At 38.1% G+C, this 21,559-nt stretch overlaps 1 protein-coding gene across 6 annotated transcripts in view; it reads left to right on the plus strand.

Annotated features, from left to right (window-relative positions):
• The window catches only part of MMP16 (matrix metallopeptidase 16), a 250,977-nt gene that overhangs the window by 164,749 nt on the left and 64,669 nt on the right, over positions 1-21,559 (plus strand). For all 6 annotated transcript variants that reach the window (XM_073330638.1, XM_073330639.1, XM_073330641.1 and 3 more), the window contains 2 exons: positions 8,760-8,921; positions 12,115-12,332. In XM_073330638.1, coding sequence (XP_073186739.1) covers positions 8,760-8,921; positions 12,115-12,332 — 380 coding nt within the window. The remainder of the gene's footprint in view (positions 1-8,759; positions 8,922-12,114; positions 12,333-21,559) is intronic.

The raw sequence follows: 21,559 nt of genomic DNA on the forward strand, positions 1-21,559 counted from the left end.
CAGCTCTGCTTCACCTCTCAGTTTCTGGGCAGGTTGATGTTGGTTTAGGGACCAATCTTACAAGTCCTTAGACTCTGAGTGTGCAATGACTGTGATTGTAGAGAGACAACAGGAGAAGACCTTTGCATCAGTGCTTTGGGAAAATAAAAAATGAAGAAACAAATACCACCGTGCTTGAGCTATTTACTAGGCAGCACTGGAATGCTCTGCACTGTGTAATAAATGTAAGTAACGTGGTGGCAGGAAAGAGTGGAAGGATGGTCCACACGTTAGGACACTAACCTTCCACTCAGAAGAGCCAAGTACACATGCACCTGGGAGAAGGTGAACTCCTTGCAAATGTCTACATCTTTTCATATGAAGCTTTACCAATCATACTAATGAGCTTTTCTAATAGATGCAGTCATGTGCAGAACCAACAGAACATTGGCAGACAGTTAAGAAATCACTTTAAAATATCTAGTGCATATGTGTAAAACATGTTTTTTTCCTAAACTCATATCGCTGTAACAAATCAAAAACAATCATCACTGAAAGGCACATCTGCAACATAGGAAATAATGTCTCTGCCAAATTTCTGGTATCTACTAGTGATGTGTTGGCCTGTTTTTAAAACAATAGTTATTTTTTTAATATATACATGATGGGAAAAGTGTGGGGCGGGAGTCAGTTCACTCTTGTATTTTTTTCCCAATGGCTGAAACATTTTGACTCTCACTTTCCACAAAAATTTGCTCCAAGACTAATATTGAGGCTGCCAGATTTCACTGAGAGTGGCAAAAATTTGAGTTACAAATCATTGAAAACAGTATCTTAGATTGAAAACACTTGTGAAACCTTCATGATAGGTGTTTGTCTACCTATGTTTTACCAAAATAGTTAAATAAGCAATTGAAACAGTTTTGAACTGAGATTGAAGGGAGCAGAGCATGAAGTCAGCCACAAATGAGGTTGGAAGATGCAATGTTTAGGGATTTACAAAGCCTAAATCTTCCCATACTGACCCTTGTGGAAGAAAGAAGACTTGCAAGGGATCATTCAAGATGGGAGTCCTTTTCAAGCCCCATTATGGCTACATCACAGCCATGTGAACCTGCTGCTTCTGCTTGTGCCACTCTTGTTTTATATGTAGGTCCACTCTGTGTGTGTGTGTGGATAGATAGATAGACAGACAGACAGACACATGTTTAATTTCTGAATGTTGAAAAGAGTCCAAAAGTTAATCTAATAAAGAGAGAGAACATCTGTGATATTATTGTCTGATGAAATAACCAGAAATATTAATACTGTAGATTTATAACATTTTTTTCTGGTTGCTATGTAAAAGCAAGAATCCTATTGTGAGCTTTTCAGACGCTAAACCAGCTGGAGTTCGGCAACTGTAATCTGATCATTCCATAGTGAGAATGAAGTGAACAATGAAAATTAAAGCAGTAAATATATCAAAATATAAGTTTCTGGTCAGCACACATAATATTTGCTGAAAAAGTTGCCAACCTGGGTTCACAGTGCTCTGAGTTTTAAACTTCTTCTTCAGTGTAGTAACACATTACTTGGGGTGTTGTTTGGTAAATACAGGAAATGCAGTAGAAGTCTGTTCTGTACAGATTTACTTTTCAGCACAGTGTGGATTTAATCTGAAATTATCAATGTAGGCATATGAAAAATAAGGCATTTCACTTAAAAATAGGGCTTCCTTTAGATTAGTGATCTCTTACCAGATAAGCTGCTTTTTCTGGTACTATTTTTTTTAGTTTTCAACTTCCTTTGGGTTTTAAAATAAAAAATTTGCACTAACTCCCAAAAGTGTAAAATTCCCACCCTCCCGCACCATGCAGAGGATCAATGCAAGACCTATGAACCACTTAAGTATTTAAAATAGAGTTTAGGTGGGATTTAAGTGATGTATAGTCCTTGAGCTCATCTCTATAGGGGTGACTTTCATCTACCAAAGAGAAGAGCAGGGCTAATGGTAGCTTTTTACACTAGACCAAGCCATCCTGCCAGGATAGCTCAGGAAAACTGGGGAAAGTTGAGGGCATGAAGAGAGGTTTACTGTTACTCCAAAAAGAAGTCCAGGTGATGAATTCAGGGACTGTTACACCAGCAAGCTCACTGCCTTCCTCAGCTAGTCTCTGGAGATCAGGTTGGTTAATAATCTGCTGCTCGCACATTCACAAGCTTGTTTTATCACGTGGCTTGCAAAAATAATGGCTATTGGAACAAACAAAAAAGTTAGGCCCAAATCCCACATGGTGTTGGCAACTGAGGTAATATTATGAATAGCTTTTCATTTTGTTTTTTTAATCTGGAGTTTGGTCAGTAATTGTAAAGTAAAGCAGATTTAAAGCCTAAAATGTTATATAATTTCATACAAGAATATCCATGTAAAAATAAACATTTTGTCTCAACCACTCACTTAACATGTAACTGTGTGTGTACTGTTATGAAATTGCATGTACAATTTAATTACATTATCACTAGTTATAGGAAAACTTAGAGGCCTATGTACCGTTTCTTCTCAAGGTCCTGTAGTGGTTCACAGTGAAGTCAATGGCAAAATTCCAGTCAGTTGCAGTGAGAGCACGATGGGTCTCAGAGAAAAGTGCATTGGAAGGAAAAGTGTCAGTACTGTTAATCTGGGGGGCTTTCTTACTCAGAGCAGGAATATTTCCAGTCCCTGCAATGCTGATGAATAATATTATTGCTTTGGAGGGGAGAACATGTGCTATGCAGTCTTTCTCCAACCTCCAGCAAATACTTATACAATAGTTGAGCAGTGAACATCAAGTGGACAATCAGCAAGTGGACTGAAGTACTTGCTTCCAATTGATGCATGTCAGGAGTTAAGTGATTTGGGACACTCTTCTGAGATTGGCTGAGGCTAGAAACATTTGGAAAGTGATACTTGGCCTGGAGAAGAGGAAAGAGCAGAGCTTCTGTTATCCTTTTGCACTCTCATCAGCTAGTCAGCTAGTCACAGTGACTATGTGACTCTGGAAGTGACTGTCTGCTCGCAAAAGGATGAATATGAAAGTAAAAACTGTTGATACAGATTAGAAAAAAATGATTATATAGAGGAAAAAGAGGCCGATAACGAAGGCACTAATGAAAGTCCTATGATCTCCACTTAAGTCCTGTTTGCACTAGGGTAAAAACAATGAATCTTGACCTGGCTAAAATTCAGTTTTAAACTACTTTAGGAAATCTGTTGATAAAGTTTTATGGCAAAATGCAACATTTCTGATAATTTCTTGAAATGCATTGGGGACAACTTTTTGTTCCAGAAAGTGGAGGAAGTAACTAAAGGGGACATCCATTTAAGACTTTATTCTGACTAAAAGGGAGGAATTGCTAGCAAATATGAAGGAGGAAGGCACATTGGTGAAAGCAATCATGAAATGACAAATTTCATGATTCTAAGGAAAGGACGGAGGGAGGGCAGTAGAATAAGGACAATGTATTTCCAAAAAGCAGACTTTCACAAACTCAGAGCACTGGTAGGTAAGATCCCATGGAAAGAAAATCTAAGGGAAATTTAATTCAGGAGAGCTGGCAGTTTCTCCAGGAGACAATATTAAAGACACAAATATAAACTATCCTGATGTGAAGGAAAGACCGAAATAATAGTAAAAGGCCAATATGTATCCATTGGGAGCTCTTTAATGATCAGAAAATCAAAAGGAATCCTACAAAAAGTGGAAACTTGGACAAATTGCTAAGGAGGAGTACAAAAGAATGACATAATCACGTAGGAAAAAAATCAGAAAAGCTAAGGCACAAAATGAGTTACATAAAAGGTATAGGGATGTAACGGGCAAGAAGTAGTTCCTTAAATACATTAGGAGTAAGAGAAAGACAAAGGAAAAGTATTGGTCCTCTCGTTAGCAAGGAAGGAGAGCTAATAACTGATGACAGCAAGAAAGCTGAGTTATTTAATGCCTATTTTGCTTCAGTCGTAACTAAAAAGTTTAATGGTGACCACATACTGAACACAATTATTATTAACAACCAGGGTGAAGGAATGCAAGCCAAAATAGGCGGGGGGGGAGGGAAGCAGGTTAAATACTGTTTAGATAAGTTTGATGTATTCAAGTCAGCAGAGCTTGATAAAATTCATCCTAGAGTACTTAAGGAACTAGCGGACACAATCTCAAAAACACTAGCAGTTATCTTTGCGAACTTCTGAGGATGGGTGAGGTCCCTGAGGACTGGAGAAGGGTAAACATAGTATCGATATTCAAAAAGGGGAACAGGGAGGACATGGGAAATTATAGACAAGTCAGCCTAATTTCAATACCTGAAAAGATAATGGAACAAATTATTAAACAATCAGCTTGTCAGCACCAAGAAGCTAATAGGTTTATAAGTAAGGTTAAGATTTTGTCACTGTTATTTTTTGTAAAAGTCATGAAGAGGGCACGGCAATAAACAAAAATTCACGGGAGCTCATGACCTGTCTGTGATTTTACTAAAAATAATTGGTGGCGAGGGTGGGTGGGGGTGGGGAATGTCATCTGGAGCCCCATGGGTGGGGACTGACAGCTCGAACCCCAATGCCTTTGTGGGGGGCACAGCCCCAGTTCCAGCCATGGGGGGAGCGGGGTACAGCCCCAGGTCCAGCCACAGCTGAAGCTGTGTGGAAAGGGTGCACAGCTCAGGCTCCAGCCACAACTGCAGCCACGGGACAGGGGCACACAGTCCCATCTACAGCCCTGGTGGCAGCTGTGGGGGTGGGGGAAGGATGACAGTGCACAGCCCCGGCTCCAGTCCTGGCTTCAGTCACTGGCAGCTGAAGCCAAAGAAATCCCAGAAGTCTGTTAAAGTCACAGTATCTGTGACTGCCGTGACCTGCATGACTAAATCGTATCCTTAGTTATAAGCAACAGCCTGCATGGACTTGTCAAGAACAAATCATGCCAAACCAACCTAATTCCCTTCTTTGCCTAACCTGCTGGGTACCGGGGAAGCTATAGCTGTGATATATCTTGATTTTAATAAGGCTTTTGACACAGTCCTACATGACATTCTCATAAGCTAACTAGGTGAATGGGGTCTAGATGAAATTACTATAAGGTGAGTGCAGAACTGGTTGAAAGACCATACTCAAAGTGTAATTATCAATGGTTTGCTGTCAAACTGGGAGGGCATATCCAGTGAGGTCTTGCAGGGATCATCCTGAGTCCAGAACTATTCAATATTTTCATTAATGACTTGGATAATGGAGTGGGAACTATGCAGATAACACCAAGCTGGGAGGGTTTGTAAGCACTTTGAAGGACAGGATTAGCCTGGCCTTGACAAATTGGAGAATTGGTTTGAATTCAACAGAATCAGTAAAGAGAAGTGCAAAGTACTTCATGTAGGAAGGAAAAATCACCTGTACAACTAGAAGGGGGAAATAACTGGCTAGTTATTATTATATTATTACTATATTATTATACTATATATTACTATATTATTATAGTTATTATTATTGTAACTCGGTAGATTAACAAGATTCAGGAGGTAATTGTCCCACACTACTTGGCACTTATGAGGCCTCAGCTCAAGTACTGTGTCCAAATCTGAGTGCCACACTTTGGGAAAGATGTGGACAAAGTGAAGGGAGTCCAACGGAAAGCAACAAAAATGATCAACGGTTTTAGAAAACCTGACCTTTGAGGAAAGGTTAAAAAAACTGGCATGTTTAGTCTCAGGAAAAAAAAACCCTGAAGATTAAGTGTTTTTATAAAGAGGATGGTGATCAGTTGTTCCCCAGAGCAAGAGAGCCAGAGTAAATACCTTCATGATATATGGAGCTATTATAGAATCACAAAATCATAGAAATATACATCTGAAAGGGCTCTCAAGAAGTCATCTAGTCCAGCCCCCTGAGCTGTGGAAGGACCAAGTAAACCTAGACCATCCCCGACGGGTTTATTCAAGTTGTTTTTATAAACTTTCAAAGATGGGGCTCCCACAACCTCCTCGGGAAACCTATTCCAGAGCTTAACTACCATTGTAGTAAGAAAGCTTTTCTTAAATCTCCTTTGCTGCAGATTGAGTCCATTGCTTCTTGTCCTATCGACTCAATCTGCAGCAAAGGAGATTTAAGAAAAGCTTTCTTACTACAATGGTAGTTAAGCTCTGGAATAGGTTTCCCGAGGAGGTTGTGGGAGCCCCATCTTTGAAAGTTTATAAAAACAACTTGAATAAACCCGTCGGGGATGGTCTGGGTTTACTTGGTCCTTCCACAGCTCAGGGGGCTGGACTAGATGACTTCTTGAGAGCCCTTTCAGACGTATATTTCTATGATTTTGTGATTCTATAATAGCTCCATATATCATGAAGGTATTTAGCGTTAAGTGTTCATATTGTCATGGGTACTCAGGATAAGGTTTATTTTTTACGTGGCAGCAGTAGACAATATTTGAAAAACTGAAAGTGCTATCAACTTGATACTTAGAAATATTTCTTATTCATTCTAATTTGTGTGCATGTGTGTGGTTGGGGTTTTTTGTTTGTCTGTCTGTTTTTCTGTTTTTGCGATGTTGTTTTGAAAACCAGTATTGCATCTTGATTGGATTTCTTTGTAGAGATTCAGTATCTTTCTGATTTCCTTTTCCTTTGGCAGAAGAGAAAAGAAAGGTGGGGGGACGGGGACAGAGAAGAACATTTTCCTTGGTATCACTCTTACTCCCCCATCCCTGTCCCTGAAGAAGACCTTTCACCAATTCCATTGTGTGGTTGCTCTTTGCTGCAGTGTACCCCTCATTGCCTTCAGACTAGTCAGAAAGATAATGCTAACAGGTTCAGCAATAACATTCTTTCCCCCTCCATGATGTGAAACCCTTTCCTGTTAAAGAGGATTCCAAGAATAGCAGCTGGTATGACAGACTCTTGAAACCTGGAAATTTAGGAGGCAGTGTGGAATCACAGGTCTCTTTAGATGGAAAGCCACTAAGTTTGGGGACTAACCCCCCAGCAATGTTTTGGGCAGGTGGCAAAGACAAACTAAAAGGAACTTGTACTATTATTATTTTTTGCAGTGTAGTTGTAGCCAGGGTGGTCCCAGGATATTAGTGAGAGAAGGCAGGTGAGGTAATATTTTTTATTGAACCAACTTCAGTTGGTGAGAGAGACAAATTTCTGAGCTACACTGAGTTGCTCAAAAGCTTGTCCCTTTCACCAACAAAAGTTGGTCCAATAAAATATATTACCTCTCTCACCTTGTCTCTCTGTTATTTATCATTTACATTGCAGTAGCATCTGGAAGATCTAGGCATTATACAAATATATGGAGAATCAGGGACCTGCTCCAAAGATCTTACACTCTGTGACAAGTGCTGACTCTGAGTATTTCCTTTCCCCTACCTGGGACTAGCTTGTCTAGGGACAATATGGCTCTTACATCTCACATTTACTCTGGCTCTCTTGGTGGTGGTGTTGCTACAAGAAGCCAGATACTAGGGACACTTTACACTACTACTTTACACAAGTAGTCTCATTGATTTCAATGGGTCTATTTGCATGAAGTTTGCAGAATTAGGGCTTAAGTCTCTATTTTAAAAAGAAAGCTCATGAAGAAACACAGAGTAATTTTTTGAGTGGATGGGGGATTGGAGGGGGGGGGGGGGAGATGATTAAACAATAAGCAATGTATAGTCCTGATACTGCAATGTACTTTGTGGTGGAATTGCAGAATTAGGGCCCATATTTGTAGTTTTCAGCAAGGCTGCAATACTGGCAGAGATCGGCATTTCTAATTATTCCCAGCTCTTTGCAATAAAAATGGAACGTTGCTATGCAGAGGGAAAAACTTTAAGAAGTGAAATCAGTTCACACATCTCTAATTTCTTTTGTGGATTTTCAAAAATGCACAAACAAAACGTGAGCTTGCCCTGTTTGTTTTCTAGTAAATAACACTGTCTGAGTTAATCAAGGGGTGATATGCAACAAATCAATTAACTGATTTTAATCTTTTCTTTTTACTAAGTGAAAATACTGCATATAATTGTATTATTGAGACCTACCTAAAATAAAAAGCTCTAATTATTATATAACCACTTACTTCTGTAAACAGATCACACAGTGAGGAATCTATTAATACCCCACTGTAAAATATATACATAGAGGTAGCATCCTGGTTTGAGAGAGATAATGGGACACCCACCTCTTTCTTTATCTTCCTAATGATTTAACTTAGGATGATTCAGAAATGGACACCCATGTTCAGGTCATCAGCAGGGGTCCAACTGTAAGCAGTTGGGAGACTAAAATTCTCTGCAGGACTTATCCTAAGTAGGTAGTGTACAGTTTATGAAGTTTACCACTTATGGCAGCAATATTCTCCTTTTGAGCTCAAGCCTACTTCCCGATGCAAATGCTTTTATTCAGTCTCATTATAAGATTCAATTAGAATTTGAAATAGCATGCAAGCTAGCCATGACTATCAAGACTTGTGTACAGTAATATGTTTTTGCACTGTGTACTCTTTACAAGGCTATTTGAACAAAGATTAATACAGTCATTTGAATCCATAAAATGATCACCACATCTCTTTCATCACACAGTGATAATAATTCTTCACTTGTTTAAAAGAAAAAAGTCCACTACGGTTCTACAGTTTCCCTTATGTTTCATTTTCATATGTTGGCTCTTGATTTTTGTTGTAAAATCTGAACCCACTAAAATGTCATTCAGTGTCCAGGATTCTGTATTTGTATTACTTTATTGTTCATATTATTCTAAAGCATTTCCTCTTTTTGTTTCCATAGGAAATGATCTATTTTTAGTTGCAGTGCATGAACTGGGGCATGCTCTAGGCTTGGAGCATTCCAATGACCCTACTGCAATCATGGCTCCATTTTACCAGTATATGGAAACAGACAACTTCAAACTACCTAGTGATGATTTACAGGGCATTCAGAAGATATATGGTATGTCATTTTTTGTTACACATATTAAATAGTTTGCTTAAGAACATATTTGAGGACAAATTATATATATATACGACACACTCTGTCAGCTGTAGTCCAGAGGCCTTGATTTCTTGTTGTGAGAAAGCCATGGATTTTGATGAAGCTCTCTTATTTAGTCCCACACTATTCACAGTTTGCCTTTCAATCTGCACTCCACTGGAATGATAATCTTAAATATTTAAACTGCTAGTGAAGAATATCTATAAAGGGATCCCAAACTATTAAAATATTAAGAAACGCAGGCCTTAACCATAACCTGCTCATTTCCAAAGTGCTCTGTGGCACCAGCTTATATAACTGGAGGATTGGTTGGTTCTCAATATATCAGTTATAAAAATGTGCAGTTCCCTTGGTAAAGCAGTTTTGTGGTCCCACCACCCCCCATTCTTATTGCAATAAATATAGCAAATTTATTTCAAAAGCTTGTTATTAACAACCCAAGGTTTTGCACAACATGGCATAGCTGGGGTGGGGAGGAGAGGGAAAATCCTGCTCTTTAAAATATATATCAGATTTGGCTATTGTGGCCTAAAATGAAAGAAACATCCACTGTAAATAATTTCTCATTTTATTGTATTCAGTCAAAGAAAGAAACATAATTGGAAAGAAAAAAAAGCAGTTTACTCATTGCAGGTTTAAGGTAACACAGGACTCTCTCTGACATTTCCACAGGCAACTTTTGTAGTACATAAGTTTTAAAAAGCTTGACATACACAGTTAACCATTAAAGAATCTGCTTTGCTAAATTAATGGAGCATTTACATTTACATTCTTATAGTGAAAAATCTGTTCTATCTGTATGTTAATGCTAAGTGACTGGTAGATATCATTTGCATGTGCAAACGATGTCATTTAAGTTCACTAATTTGTTTTGCATTCATTACTTTTCCAATTTAAATGTCTAAGTGGTAAGTGTTCTCTCTGGGTTAAACTGACTTTTAACAAGGTCACATTTCTTGCTGATCTTTTGCTGTTAGGAAAGCCGGATGAGTTCGTAAAGAATAATGGTGCACCTCTGATTAGAAACCAAATACATCTATGCTAAATATTATATTAAGTGATGTTATACTCTGGATGTTCCAGAAAGGGAACAAAGTGATTGGCTTGTTAAAATTTATTGTATATGGTTAACCGAAAAAAAGAGGTTGTTTTTCATGAACTCATAAGTTGGTAGTCTAGACAAGGACATTTTGCCCATATACTAAATAATAAGCTCTAACAGCTGTATGCTGACTTTATTGCTCCTGGGAAGTGATGCCTGACAGCACTACCAAATTGCATGTGGAAACTTTGGTTTGGATTTAGAATCATTCAAATATTATCCATTGCAAATTAATTTCTTTGCTGCCTGTACTAAAATCAAAAGGTGATTTGGACTGAATGTCTGAAAAAAATGTTACCCCTATGAAAGTAAATATGTTGAGCTACACTATTCATCACAGCCTAATTAACTGTAAATTATGAATGTCATGCTCCTTAAAATTATGAAGGAAATGTCTTATTAAATTTCACTGATGGTAGTTTGGGTTGCCTTAAATATTCAATCAGTAAACATTTATCCTAGTTAATTTACTTTCTTTGATCAAGTACTGGACATTCAGATTTCATTTATGTTAGATTTAATTTTGTCTCAGGTTGCAAAGATGCTCCTTAACCTACTGTCATGCAGATGAATTAAAGCAGACTGTTTTGTCATGTACAAATAGACACTGCAGTTAAACTGATCTAGATAGATAGCTACACAGAATGGGCAGTCTTAAAAAGTGTGTCCTACTTCCAGAGATATTACTGGTCCTACAGAGATGTCATATATTTAAAATGGAAAATATCACTAGACCCAATAATATCTCTAGACCTGGAATGAAGTTTCTTAGGCTGCCCATTACACATAAGGGTTTTTAACAGCATGAACCTAGAATGACCGTATTACTTACAAATAGTAAAACTAAGAATGGACTAATCAGATCATCCTAAATGAGTGCCATTAAAAGCTTTGTATTGCACCACATCATGATTTATTCAGTGTAAGTCAAATAGTTTATAGCACAGATATTTTAGAAATGTTACACAGAGGGTTTTTATTGTTATTATTTTGCACTATTTTTAAGTTTGGACAACCTTTTCAATCCATTTGCCCGTAAAATCAAATGTCAGGGTTGCCATGAGTCTAACTTTACAGGATTCATAGGGAAAAATATTAACAATTAATTTCAAACATTTCTTTAAAAAAATCTAAATATGCATTCTATATACATAAATGCCCAACATTTAAAGCCCAATCTCAAGACCTTCCATGGCTAGAAAGGTGCTTTGTGCCCCAACAGGAGCTGGGAAAATATCCTTTCCTGTGACCTTCTCTTTGTATCCCTGATGGTTCAAGCCTATCACTAGTTCAGAACTCAGTTTTACCTGGCTGGAAACTTAGGTCAGTATAGTTGGAGGGGTCGGGAGAGAAATTCCACCTCTGCGGTTAAGAAGGAAATATTTTTGAGTCTGGTTGGTTTATAAAACAAAAAGGAAGCTACAGAAGCAGCTCAGAAGCATTGAATATTAGAATTAGTTCAAGAAAAGATAGATTAGTGAGAAGACAGCAGGTTAATTTGTCAAAGGTGCATAATAAATGCAATTTATCACATGCCTGTATCATTAATCACATAACCACGACATGTGCTGTGTGTGTGGATGGATGGATGGATGGATGTAGGTATTAGAATGTTCAAAAACATGGGTTGATGGTAGAATTATTAAATGCATTTGTCAGGACAAATTTCCCACATTTTACATAACCAATGAAAGTTTTGTTCTCACCAAAACAGTTGTATACACTGTTGTTCAAGCACAAACTGTTTACCATGTGTAATCTTAAATTGTGGTGGATTTTGTGATCTGAAAGCTTGTTGGGGAATAAAGGAGGAAGGTATCAGAATTCCAGCAGTCATTTTTTTCTTCATAAGTACGTTGACTTTATGGATCCAAAGCACACGTTGTTATACTCTATCTTCACAGATCAGAATTTGGAAAAGAGCATATTACACCAGCTAAGCCATTCCTCTGCCAATGCAGGAGTATTCTTTGGGGTATATTTTTGTAGGGCTGTCTGCAGTCCAATTTACAGTGATCTAAACAATGTCCTGCTGCTGACATTTTTAAGGTCCACCTGACAAGATCCCACCACCAACAAGACCTCTGCCAACAGTGCCCCCGCATCGTTCTGTCCCTCCAGCAGACCCTCGGAAGAATGACAGGCAGCCTAAACCACCTCGGCCGCCCACTGCTGACAAACCTTCCTATCCTGGAGCCAAACCAAACATCTGTGATGGGAACTTCAACACTCTAGCTATTCTTCGCAGGGAAATGTTTGTTTTCAAGGTAGGACACTGTGAATTTTTTAGTGTTACATCAAGTGTCTGCATTTCTAATTTTTTCAGGAAACAAGCTTTCATTCATCATGACTCCACTTTCCCAGCCTTCTCACAGTTAGAAAGTTCAAGAAAAGAAACTAAAGAATAAACATACAAATGGCTTAAATGTCTAGCAGAGCATTGCTGTAATGTTCTATTTTTGGAATACATTCATGTCAGCAGAAGCTATAATGCCTCGAAATTTAAGGGTAAGTAAATGCAGCATCTTATGCACAGATTAAAAATACTGCATAATTCAAGGCATGAATAGAAGCTGATAGGAATGATTTTGTTGGGAACTTAGCCACTTCCAGTCACATTGCAGTTATTGTGTCTTCAGCACACACTTCTTTACAAGGACCTTGTAATTTAACTTTATAATTAGATCAGTCATTTATAAGGGATGTTTGTCATAGTGTAAAAAGAAAAGGAGTACTAGTGGCACCTTAGAGATTAACCAATTTATTTGAGCATAAGCTTTCGTGAGCTACAGCTCACTTCATGTAGCTCACGAAAGCTTATGATCAAATAAATTGGTTAATCTCTAAGGTGCCACTAGTACTCCTTTTCTTTTTGCGAATACAGACTAACATGGCTGCTACTCTGAAACCTGTCATAGTGTAGTGGTTCCTTTGATACATGTTTGAGTAAAGGTCTTTGCTATAAGAACTTCCTTGCAGATGTTTTGTTGTTTATTTCAATTCATGATTTTGTCTGGAGCTGCGTATATATGGTGCATCTCTCACCAACTGGACTAGCCTTTTCATGGAGCGGCTTCACTAAAGGTTCAAAGACGACAAATCTAAGCAAAGCCATTTGTTAGAAGAATGATCTAGCAGAGCACCTTGTATAATTTCCAAATTGCACTGCAGGCTACAGAAATAACAGAATCATTATTCAGTCTTTTAAGTAAATTAATTTGCTGACAGTTATTGTTGTGCAAATTGCCAGCAATAAGCGATAGGTAGTGTTAATGTAGTATATTATCTTGGAATCCACAGAGATGTCCTAAATTTGGCTGAACAATGGACTAGGTGAGATTTTTGTTTTGTAAATATATGTTATGACTCTTCTTGATTTCAAAATTATACCTAGTGAGAACAGGCGTTTTCCTCCATGAAGTTTTTCTGCCAAGCCCTAGGGGAAAACATTAGCAACAGGATTAATTTGTCCTATCAGATTGACCTTCTGGTCCACAAATCCAATATTTTACCATAGCTTTTGTCTGCTTTTCTTCTGTGCCCTGTCTTTGCAGAGATTGATAGAATACTCAACACATTTTCCCCTTATATACCTTCTCCAAAGAACCTTTTATCAGTATTCAACAGCCCTTGAATTGCTTTAAGACTTCTTTAAAAATAATTTACTTATATGCTGATTATTTTATGTTAGTTCATTCAGATTATTGGGTTCTCTTCACAAGCAAAGGGCAAGAAATGAATTATTTTTCCATAAAAGACTGAGGATTTTGTCAGTCCTTCTGAAAAAAGGAAATAACCTATCATTTGAATATTTGGCTTCTCTTCAAACATTGTGTGCCTTTCTTTTGGAAGTGCTATACCATCAATCTTTGTGAATAAAACGAAAAGGTTAAGGAAGAATCTAATTTTCTGAAATACATTAAACAGGATATTAAAATACCTACTTCATCTCATATCATCCATCTCAAGAACAACAGAACGTACTCTCATTTATTGAGGACATGTGTCAATAAATACTGACTTGATCTACCACTAATACAGAATTGCCTGTCTAGCTAAGCCTGTACTTCCAGACAAATAGATTCAACGTAATCCCTAACTACTTTTTTCCTTTATATGTGAAAATAAAAGTTGTAGCAGTTAAGAGAAAATCATTTCAATTCAGTTTCATATACTAACTTAAAATCTTGTATTTACCATACATTATGAACTCAACTCATCATCATCATCAACGCAAAGATGGTTTTATGTTTCAGTAATAAGCAGATTTCTATTCACGTTACTGCGCCTCAGTGACAAAACATGATTAAAGCTCATTCCAACAATTCTAATAACCAGCAGAGTACATAGGTTCATATTTGAGGCCTGACTTTCCACAATGTATATGCAATTTTTACCTGCACAATGACAGGTGTAATATGCATAATTGTGCTTGCAAATTGCCAGTTAATAATTATCCAGTTGATCACTGGCAAACTAAAATACGCATTTTTTTGTGTACTCTCAGAATTGCTTATACAAATTGGATACACAGTTGCAGAACTTGAACACTTCTGAAAATTTGGCTTGATTGTTAGAAAGTTAAAAGTAGAACTGAGATGTAAAAGGAAACAGTCTGAGATTCACAGTGTATTCACAGTTTCATAGGAAACTACAAGCAATATTAATTTCAAGGAAACTTTTTTTTTTTTAGTTCAGCTACTAGGATGTATTCAAGGGCATCAGAGTTTTTGTTTCAGAGGAACAGCCGTGTTAGTCTGTATTCGCAAAAAGAAAAGGAGTACTTGTGGCACCTTAGAAACTAACCAATTTATTTGAGCATGAGCTTTCGTGAGCTACAGCTCACTTCATCAGATGTTTACCGTGGAAACTGCAGCAGACTTTATATACACACAGAAATCATGAAACAATACCTCCTCCCACCCCACTGTCCTGCTGGTAATAATTTTTGTTCAAATTCATGATCTTTGTTTGCAATTTTTAAGACCATCTTAAAAACATCAGTTTCTAATTGGATATTTCCAGAGTGAAAGTTAATAAAACTATTTTTAAGAGAAAAGTACAATATAAAGATTTTTTTCTCACCCCTTTTTATTGAGTTTTATCATTACTTTTACAATATAACCATTCTGCCAACTAACAGTATTTGATAGATTTGTAAAGTTTTTAAAAGATGATTTCAAATAAGAGGAAGAGCTGCCCCTGCTCTGACTCGAACTATAAACACAAGAGCACAGCAGCTCACTTGTTTAAGACTTCCCACAGATCAGCAAATGTACTTAATTTTGTGGATGAACCTTTTTAGTAACAATGTTTAGATTTCTGGGGAGAGCAAATTACCATTCTTCAAATACACTACAATTAGAGCCACATAAATGTATAGTTCCACAAGGAAATCTCCTCAAAACACTAGGGAATCCCCTTGCCCTTAGAACACCCCTGCCAGTTCTGATGCATGGGGGAGAAGTTTGCTATCGAGAAAAAAGGAAAAACATGTTTTAGTTAAAGGAAGCATAGGAATAACATTTATAGTTGGCTTGAAATGTGCAGGAGATCAGACTACGTGATCACAATGGTCTCTTCTGACCTTAAAGTCTATGAGTCTATAGATGACATTTGCATTAAGTAGTTTCTTCATATGGACAAAGTCGATTTCTAACTTGTGGGAGTTGCTTAATCATTCTTGAAGAGCTACAAACAACAAATGGGATAGCAGAATTTTGAGCACCAACAGTTTTTATCCAGAAGCTCCTCTTAGACCCCACAATTATGCTGAATAGGATGAGTGTTTAGCTTTCACTCTTATTTTCAGTGTTTTATTTCAGCTAATTTTCCCTCCCTATTTAGTTATGCCTCCCACAGGGATGTAGCAAATGGCTGAAAAACAAAAGAAAACAAACTGGTACTTCTCTCATGGGGAAGCTGTGCCACTTGTCACACCATTGTCCCTCTGCCTTTAATGCAGAATCTCTCTGTCACTGTGTGTAGCACTCTGTATCTGCATTTCACAGTCTCATCTGCTCCTCAGTCTCAGCAGAAAGAATCCTCTGACAGTCAGCACATCTGGGGCTATCTGCTTCATTGAAAGGAACTTCATTTTCTCAAATCATTTGGCAAGATCCATTATTGCAGGTGGTTATTTTATAAATGTCCTTTACTTCCCCTGTTTTATATCATTCATTCTGCTTTTTTAGTCTTCTGAAGCAGAGAGCCAGAGTTTAAAGGTAGTCCAGTATTTCCGATCTGTGGGATCAATGATGATCAATCACTTCAGACAAACTATTTCATAGTTAAAAAACGTTTAAGAGGACAGATCTGTCCTGGTCTTGAAAGAGCTGTACCATTTCATTGCTTCCCAGGGATTCCAGATGGAGCCATCCCAGTCATTTTTTCTAACTATTGATCAGGGGAATTTCACAGCTTTTGATTAATTCAACACCATGGTTATTCCTTACCAACAAGAGTGCCTACCAGCTCTGCTGCCATCATCCTCAGCCTCATCATCAGTAGTGTGCTCACTGGCCTCTTCTCAGTTTCATGAGTTTTCACAAAATCCCTGGCTTTTGTAGCAGCTCAATCTGGAAATAGGTGGTTGTGGTTACCAGGAAAGGGCACACTAGGGTTACACTTATATTTTTGGACTTTGTCCTGCAAAGCATATAGGGGACAGAGTCCTCTCCCCATCACTATGTGACAATGTTAAAGAATGGCAGAAGAAGCTGCAGAAAGTTCTGGAAAAGGAACTTGATCAGAATAAGGACCACACTATTATTTGTAATGCTATTCTGCCTCTCTCTGCTTCACTTCAGAACTTCTGGCTAGACAATTCTCCAGCCCTTTCTGCCTCACTTAATAAAACAGCTTTAAAGAAACAGTAAAATTATCCTTACATACTCCTACCTACTATAATAGTACCAGGTTCCTTGAGAGAATCTGTAGTAAGTGGTTAAAAATTCTGCTATTCCATTTGTTGCTTGTGTCCATTCAAGTGCAAGATAGGTGTAAATCCATTTAATTAGGGAGGGAGAGAAATATCATCTACTCCTAAGAAACATATCTTCTGAAATTTTGATGTGGTGGATGGTAGAAGATGGATTTTAGGCTGGACTAAATGGGCTGTGTTTTATGATCTTATAATGCCTCCTTCACAACTTGTAGAAATATGTTTTCTGACTCTTCACATCCAGAGAAACATTGAAAAAAAGCATTTATAAAGTACAAACAATATTGTGATTGGTTTTCTGGTAATTAAGTGGTAGCTGTCATTACCCCTTGACATTAGTCTAGACCACAGTTGTATTCACATGAAACTATATGGATATAATTAAAATTCCATTTCAGAGTACCCTATTAAACACATATTACTCTATTACATAGAGTACCCTATTATTTATTTATTTATATTTATTTATTTATTTAGAGTTTATTATTAATAAACTCTATTACATAGAGTACCCTATTAAACACAGATAAATAAAAAGAAAATCTGTCTTCCAATCTGTGGCTAACAAGTGAGGAATTCTGAAAGAAATCCGCCATGCATTATATATAGCCTTTGGTATTTTTGGGTAGTAACAGGAAAGAAAAGAGTATATGGGTGGGGAAACTAATATTAAACAGAAGAGACAAAGAAACAACAGCAATAAGAGAGTGAACCTGACTGTATGTGAGAGTGGAGATTTTTACAAAGGTCTCCAGGGTTGCCTGTGTAACTCTTTTGTGTCACATGGCATTGTGAATGTCTGGACTGCCAATGGCAGCCTGGGAAGGTTCAGCAGAGCGCACTTTGGGGTCCAGAAGGGAAAAAACATTGAATATTTCAGCCGTGAAACAGTGAGAGCAAGAGGTCAGGATTAGTTAAAGCTGTAGACAGCAGACTCCTGTACACTACTTTTCCTTTTATTATATTAGAAAGAACACTCTGGTGGGTTAGCTCAGTAATGAAGAGGACAGCTGTAATTCAAGTAACCCTAGCTTCAATAGCATTGAGGAAGTGAAGTGCAAAACAAAACTCAGCAGGGACCTTAGCCTTTAGTTCATCTAAAGTAGGCGACCACTGGAAATTAAGAGACAAGGGATGTGCCAGAAATATTGGCATCAGAATAAATGGTAAGGGATCCAGGAAATAGAAGAATAGGGTGGAACTGCATTGGAATAATGATGGACAGCAGTTAATATTAATAATACTTATCACTTATATAGTTTTTTTTTTATTTGAAGATCTCACCCCGCTACCAGTATTACTCAAGCCTTTCCACACACATGTGAGACAGGTAAGGGATTGAGTGATCACTCTGCCCAGCAACAAAGCTATAGGCCAGGAAATGTGGGAGTATCCCATATCAAACTTCAGGGGGATTTAGGTAAGCAGACTGTAATTACCTGAGTTATGTTTTGGCCAGAACAATAAGGTTAAACCCCTACTCTTTATTTTTTAAAGTGTCATAGGATGGTCACACAAGTGGCCAGGAGTTCAGTTTTATGTCTATACCAGAGATGGCAACTCAAGCAATACCATACCAGGGTCACACTTTAGATTAAGGTTCTATTTATAAAACATTTTAAAAGGACTCATAAATGCTTAATAGATGTTATAAGAATGTCACAGTTAAGAGTGTATCTGTTATAGCTGTTTATAAGCAGCTTATTAACCTGTTGGACTCATTAACAATCTATAAAATTGATTAACCATGTATTAAAACATCTATTTATCAGTTATTAACCCTTTAAAAGATATTTATAAATGTAAACTTAACATGAACTGTGAACCTGTGTCTCCTAACACCGCAATGAAACATTGGTTTAATTCTGTTTCACAAGGGAGAGTACTACCTACAAAGGCAGTGAAACCACTTCCAGCAGCAGTAGCAACAGTGAGAAGATCATAGGAAGATTCACTGAGAAACTGAAAGGGCCCCCAATTTATGCCTTGGTGGAGTAGATTAATAAGGCCAGGGCCGGCTCTAGGCACCAGCAAAACAAGCAGGTGCTTGGGGTGGCACATTTCTAGGGGTCGCATTCGGCGCCAGCCATGCTGCCCCTAGAAGTGTTCCTCCTCCACCCCAGCTCGCCTCTGCCTGTTCCCTTGAGCACGCCGTAGTCACTCCGCTTCTCCCCCCTCCCTCCCTCCCTTCCACGCGGCAAGCCTGGGAGGGAGGGAGGAGAAGCCGAGTGGCGGCACGCTCGGGGGAGGTGGTGGTGGTGCAGCGGAGGTGAGCTGGGGCGGGGAGCGGTTCCTCTACCCCCCCCGTTACTTCCTGCACTTCTCCCTCCCTCGCTCACCTCTGGTCCTCCTGCTCCCCTGAATGCGCTGCTTCTCCCTCGCCTGAGAGGGAGGGGGGAGAAGCGGAGCGGCGGCATGTTCAGGGGAGCAGGCAGAGCAGAGGTCAGCTAGGGTGGAGGGTTGCGGGAGCGGGAGCTGCAGGAAGCAATAGGGGGAGGAAAGCGGCACGCCCGGGGGAGGAGGCGGGGCCGGGGATTTTGGGAAGGGGTTGGTAAGGGGTGGAGTTGGGGCAGAGCTGAAAAAAAGCAGGGGTGGCCAAAAATTACGTTGCTTGGGGCGGCAAAAATCCTGGAGCCGGCCCTGAACGAGGCATAGGACAGACCCTGTAAAAACGTTCACACTTAAGTCGTTCCGCTGAACTTAATGGAATTACTGAAGTGCTTAAAGAAACTCATATGTGTAAATGTTTGTAGGATTGGGGCTACTGTCCATAAAAGTCTTGTGAGTTAAAAATATGTATTGGTGTTAAATATGCACATTAGCAAGGCCTTGTTCCTTATTTAGTTTGAAGCTAATAAACCCCACTGAAGCAAATATCTGAGAATAGATCTTTATAAAATGTAACCCAAAATACCAGAAATTTATCATTTTCATAGAATTCATTTTTTTATTATTATTTTTGTGGAAGGGCTGGTGGGTCCTCTTTCCCAAACTCATTTTATCCTTGGGAGCACAGGAATACAGAAGGGCCCATTTTTTAATGTATTCCAAGGATTTTCTTTTTATTATACTGATTAAAAATTGAATTATGCACCTGAAAAAATAAGCATTGAAAATCAGAAATAATAAAGATGTAAAATCCAGAAGCCATAACTATAACTCCAGAATAAAGTAATTGACGGGATGCAAATTCCAGACTCAAGCTGGGGGAGGGGGAAACGGTACATGTTATAAAGGTACATGTAGCTAGAATTATTCACATTGCTAGTCATTGTCATGTCTATTTTTTTTCTCCATTTCTCAAAGGGTCAGATCCAAAGCCTACTTAAATCAATGGAGGTAATCCCGTTGACTTCAGAGGGCTTTGGAGCAGGCTCAAACTGCAAATTTTACACAATTCCGAATACGAGAGACAATAAAGCAGATATAATACAACAGAGTGCTATGGAAGAGTTAGAAAAAAGATTAAAATACAGACTAACTGATTTACATTATGGGCTTGATCCTGCAACCACCACTCGTATGAGTCATTCAGATTTAGGTAATGCTTACATTTTAAGCAACCGATGGGCCTAATCACAGGACTAGAAGTTGCAGAATCAGTCCCTTACTTTTTCTTCATTCTTGTACAGCTCTCTACTGGAATACAGTAATTAGCTAGCATAATTTATTCTTCACAAAATAACTTCCACAAAACTGGTGAAATTAATGAACAAACAACCTTTCTAGTTGAATACAGATCAAATTTAGCAGACAGAAGATGCTACATCCTTTGGAACTTGCCTTCTTTTAGGGACCTAAGGGAAAGGTTTTTTTCAACACTTTTAACTGAGTGAACTGATTAAAAATATTTTGTTGGCAGGAAAACAAAAAAGTGCATCATTGACAAAATAATTACAAAATCTCACAGCAAGGAATAATCTAAAATTACACTGAGACATATCTTCAATTTTGTACCACCAGCAAGTGTTATCTTGTAATATTAACAATACATTGTAATTGGGGCTACAGTCTAATGGAACCAAAGGGAATAATTGCAAAAACACTTCAAGCACAAGGCTTAATTAAAATTTCTTGTTGCACAAAATCATGGCCTTTCAACTAATTTAGGTAAACATTTTGGGAAACAATTGGAATTGCTTGTAATGTAAGCTTTATCCAACAGCGGTATTAATTGTTCTGAAAATATTTGTGTAACATGAAATTACAACTAAAGCTCTATATTCTAAACATTTTCATTTTTTGCATTTGCTCTTTATTGGGGCGAAGGGGGCATTTCAATGTGTTAGGCAATTGACAGTGCAGGTATTGTTCAACAGGGTTGAAAAGAGACTCAGTTAATGTATTCCTCTGAATTATTTATCTTCCTCTCCAGTCTCTCTCCCTTTGGAAGGATTTGGTGTCACACATGGTAACTTAGAGCAATATTTATATGTTTGTTCTTCAAATATTGAGTGTTATTATAAATCCTATTTCCACGTAGCAGAGAAACTTTATATATATTCACCCAAATGCTAGTGGTATGTGTGTGGTTTAAATGTTTTTGAAGCT

Source organism: Lepidochelys kempii, chromosome 2 (genome assembly GCF_965140265.1).
Source record: "Lepidochelys kempii isolate rLepKem1 chromosome 2, rLepKem1.hap2, whole genome shotgun sequence".
In the NCBI taxonomy this organism is placed as follows: domain Eukaryota; kingdom Metazoa; phylum Chordata; order Testudines; family Cheloniidae; genus Lepidochelys; species Lepidochelys kempii.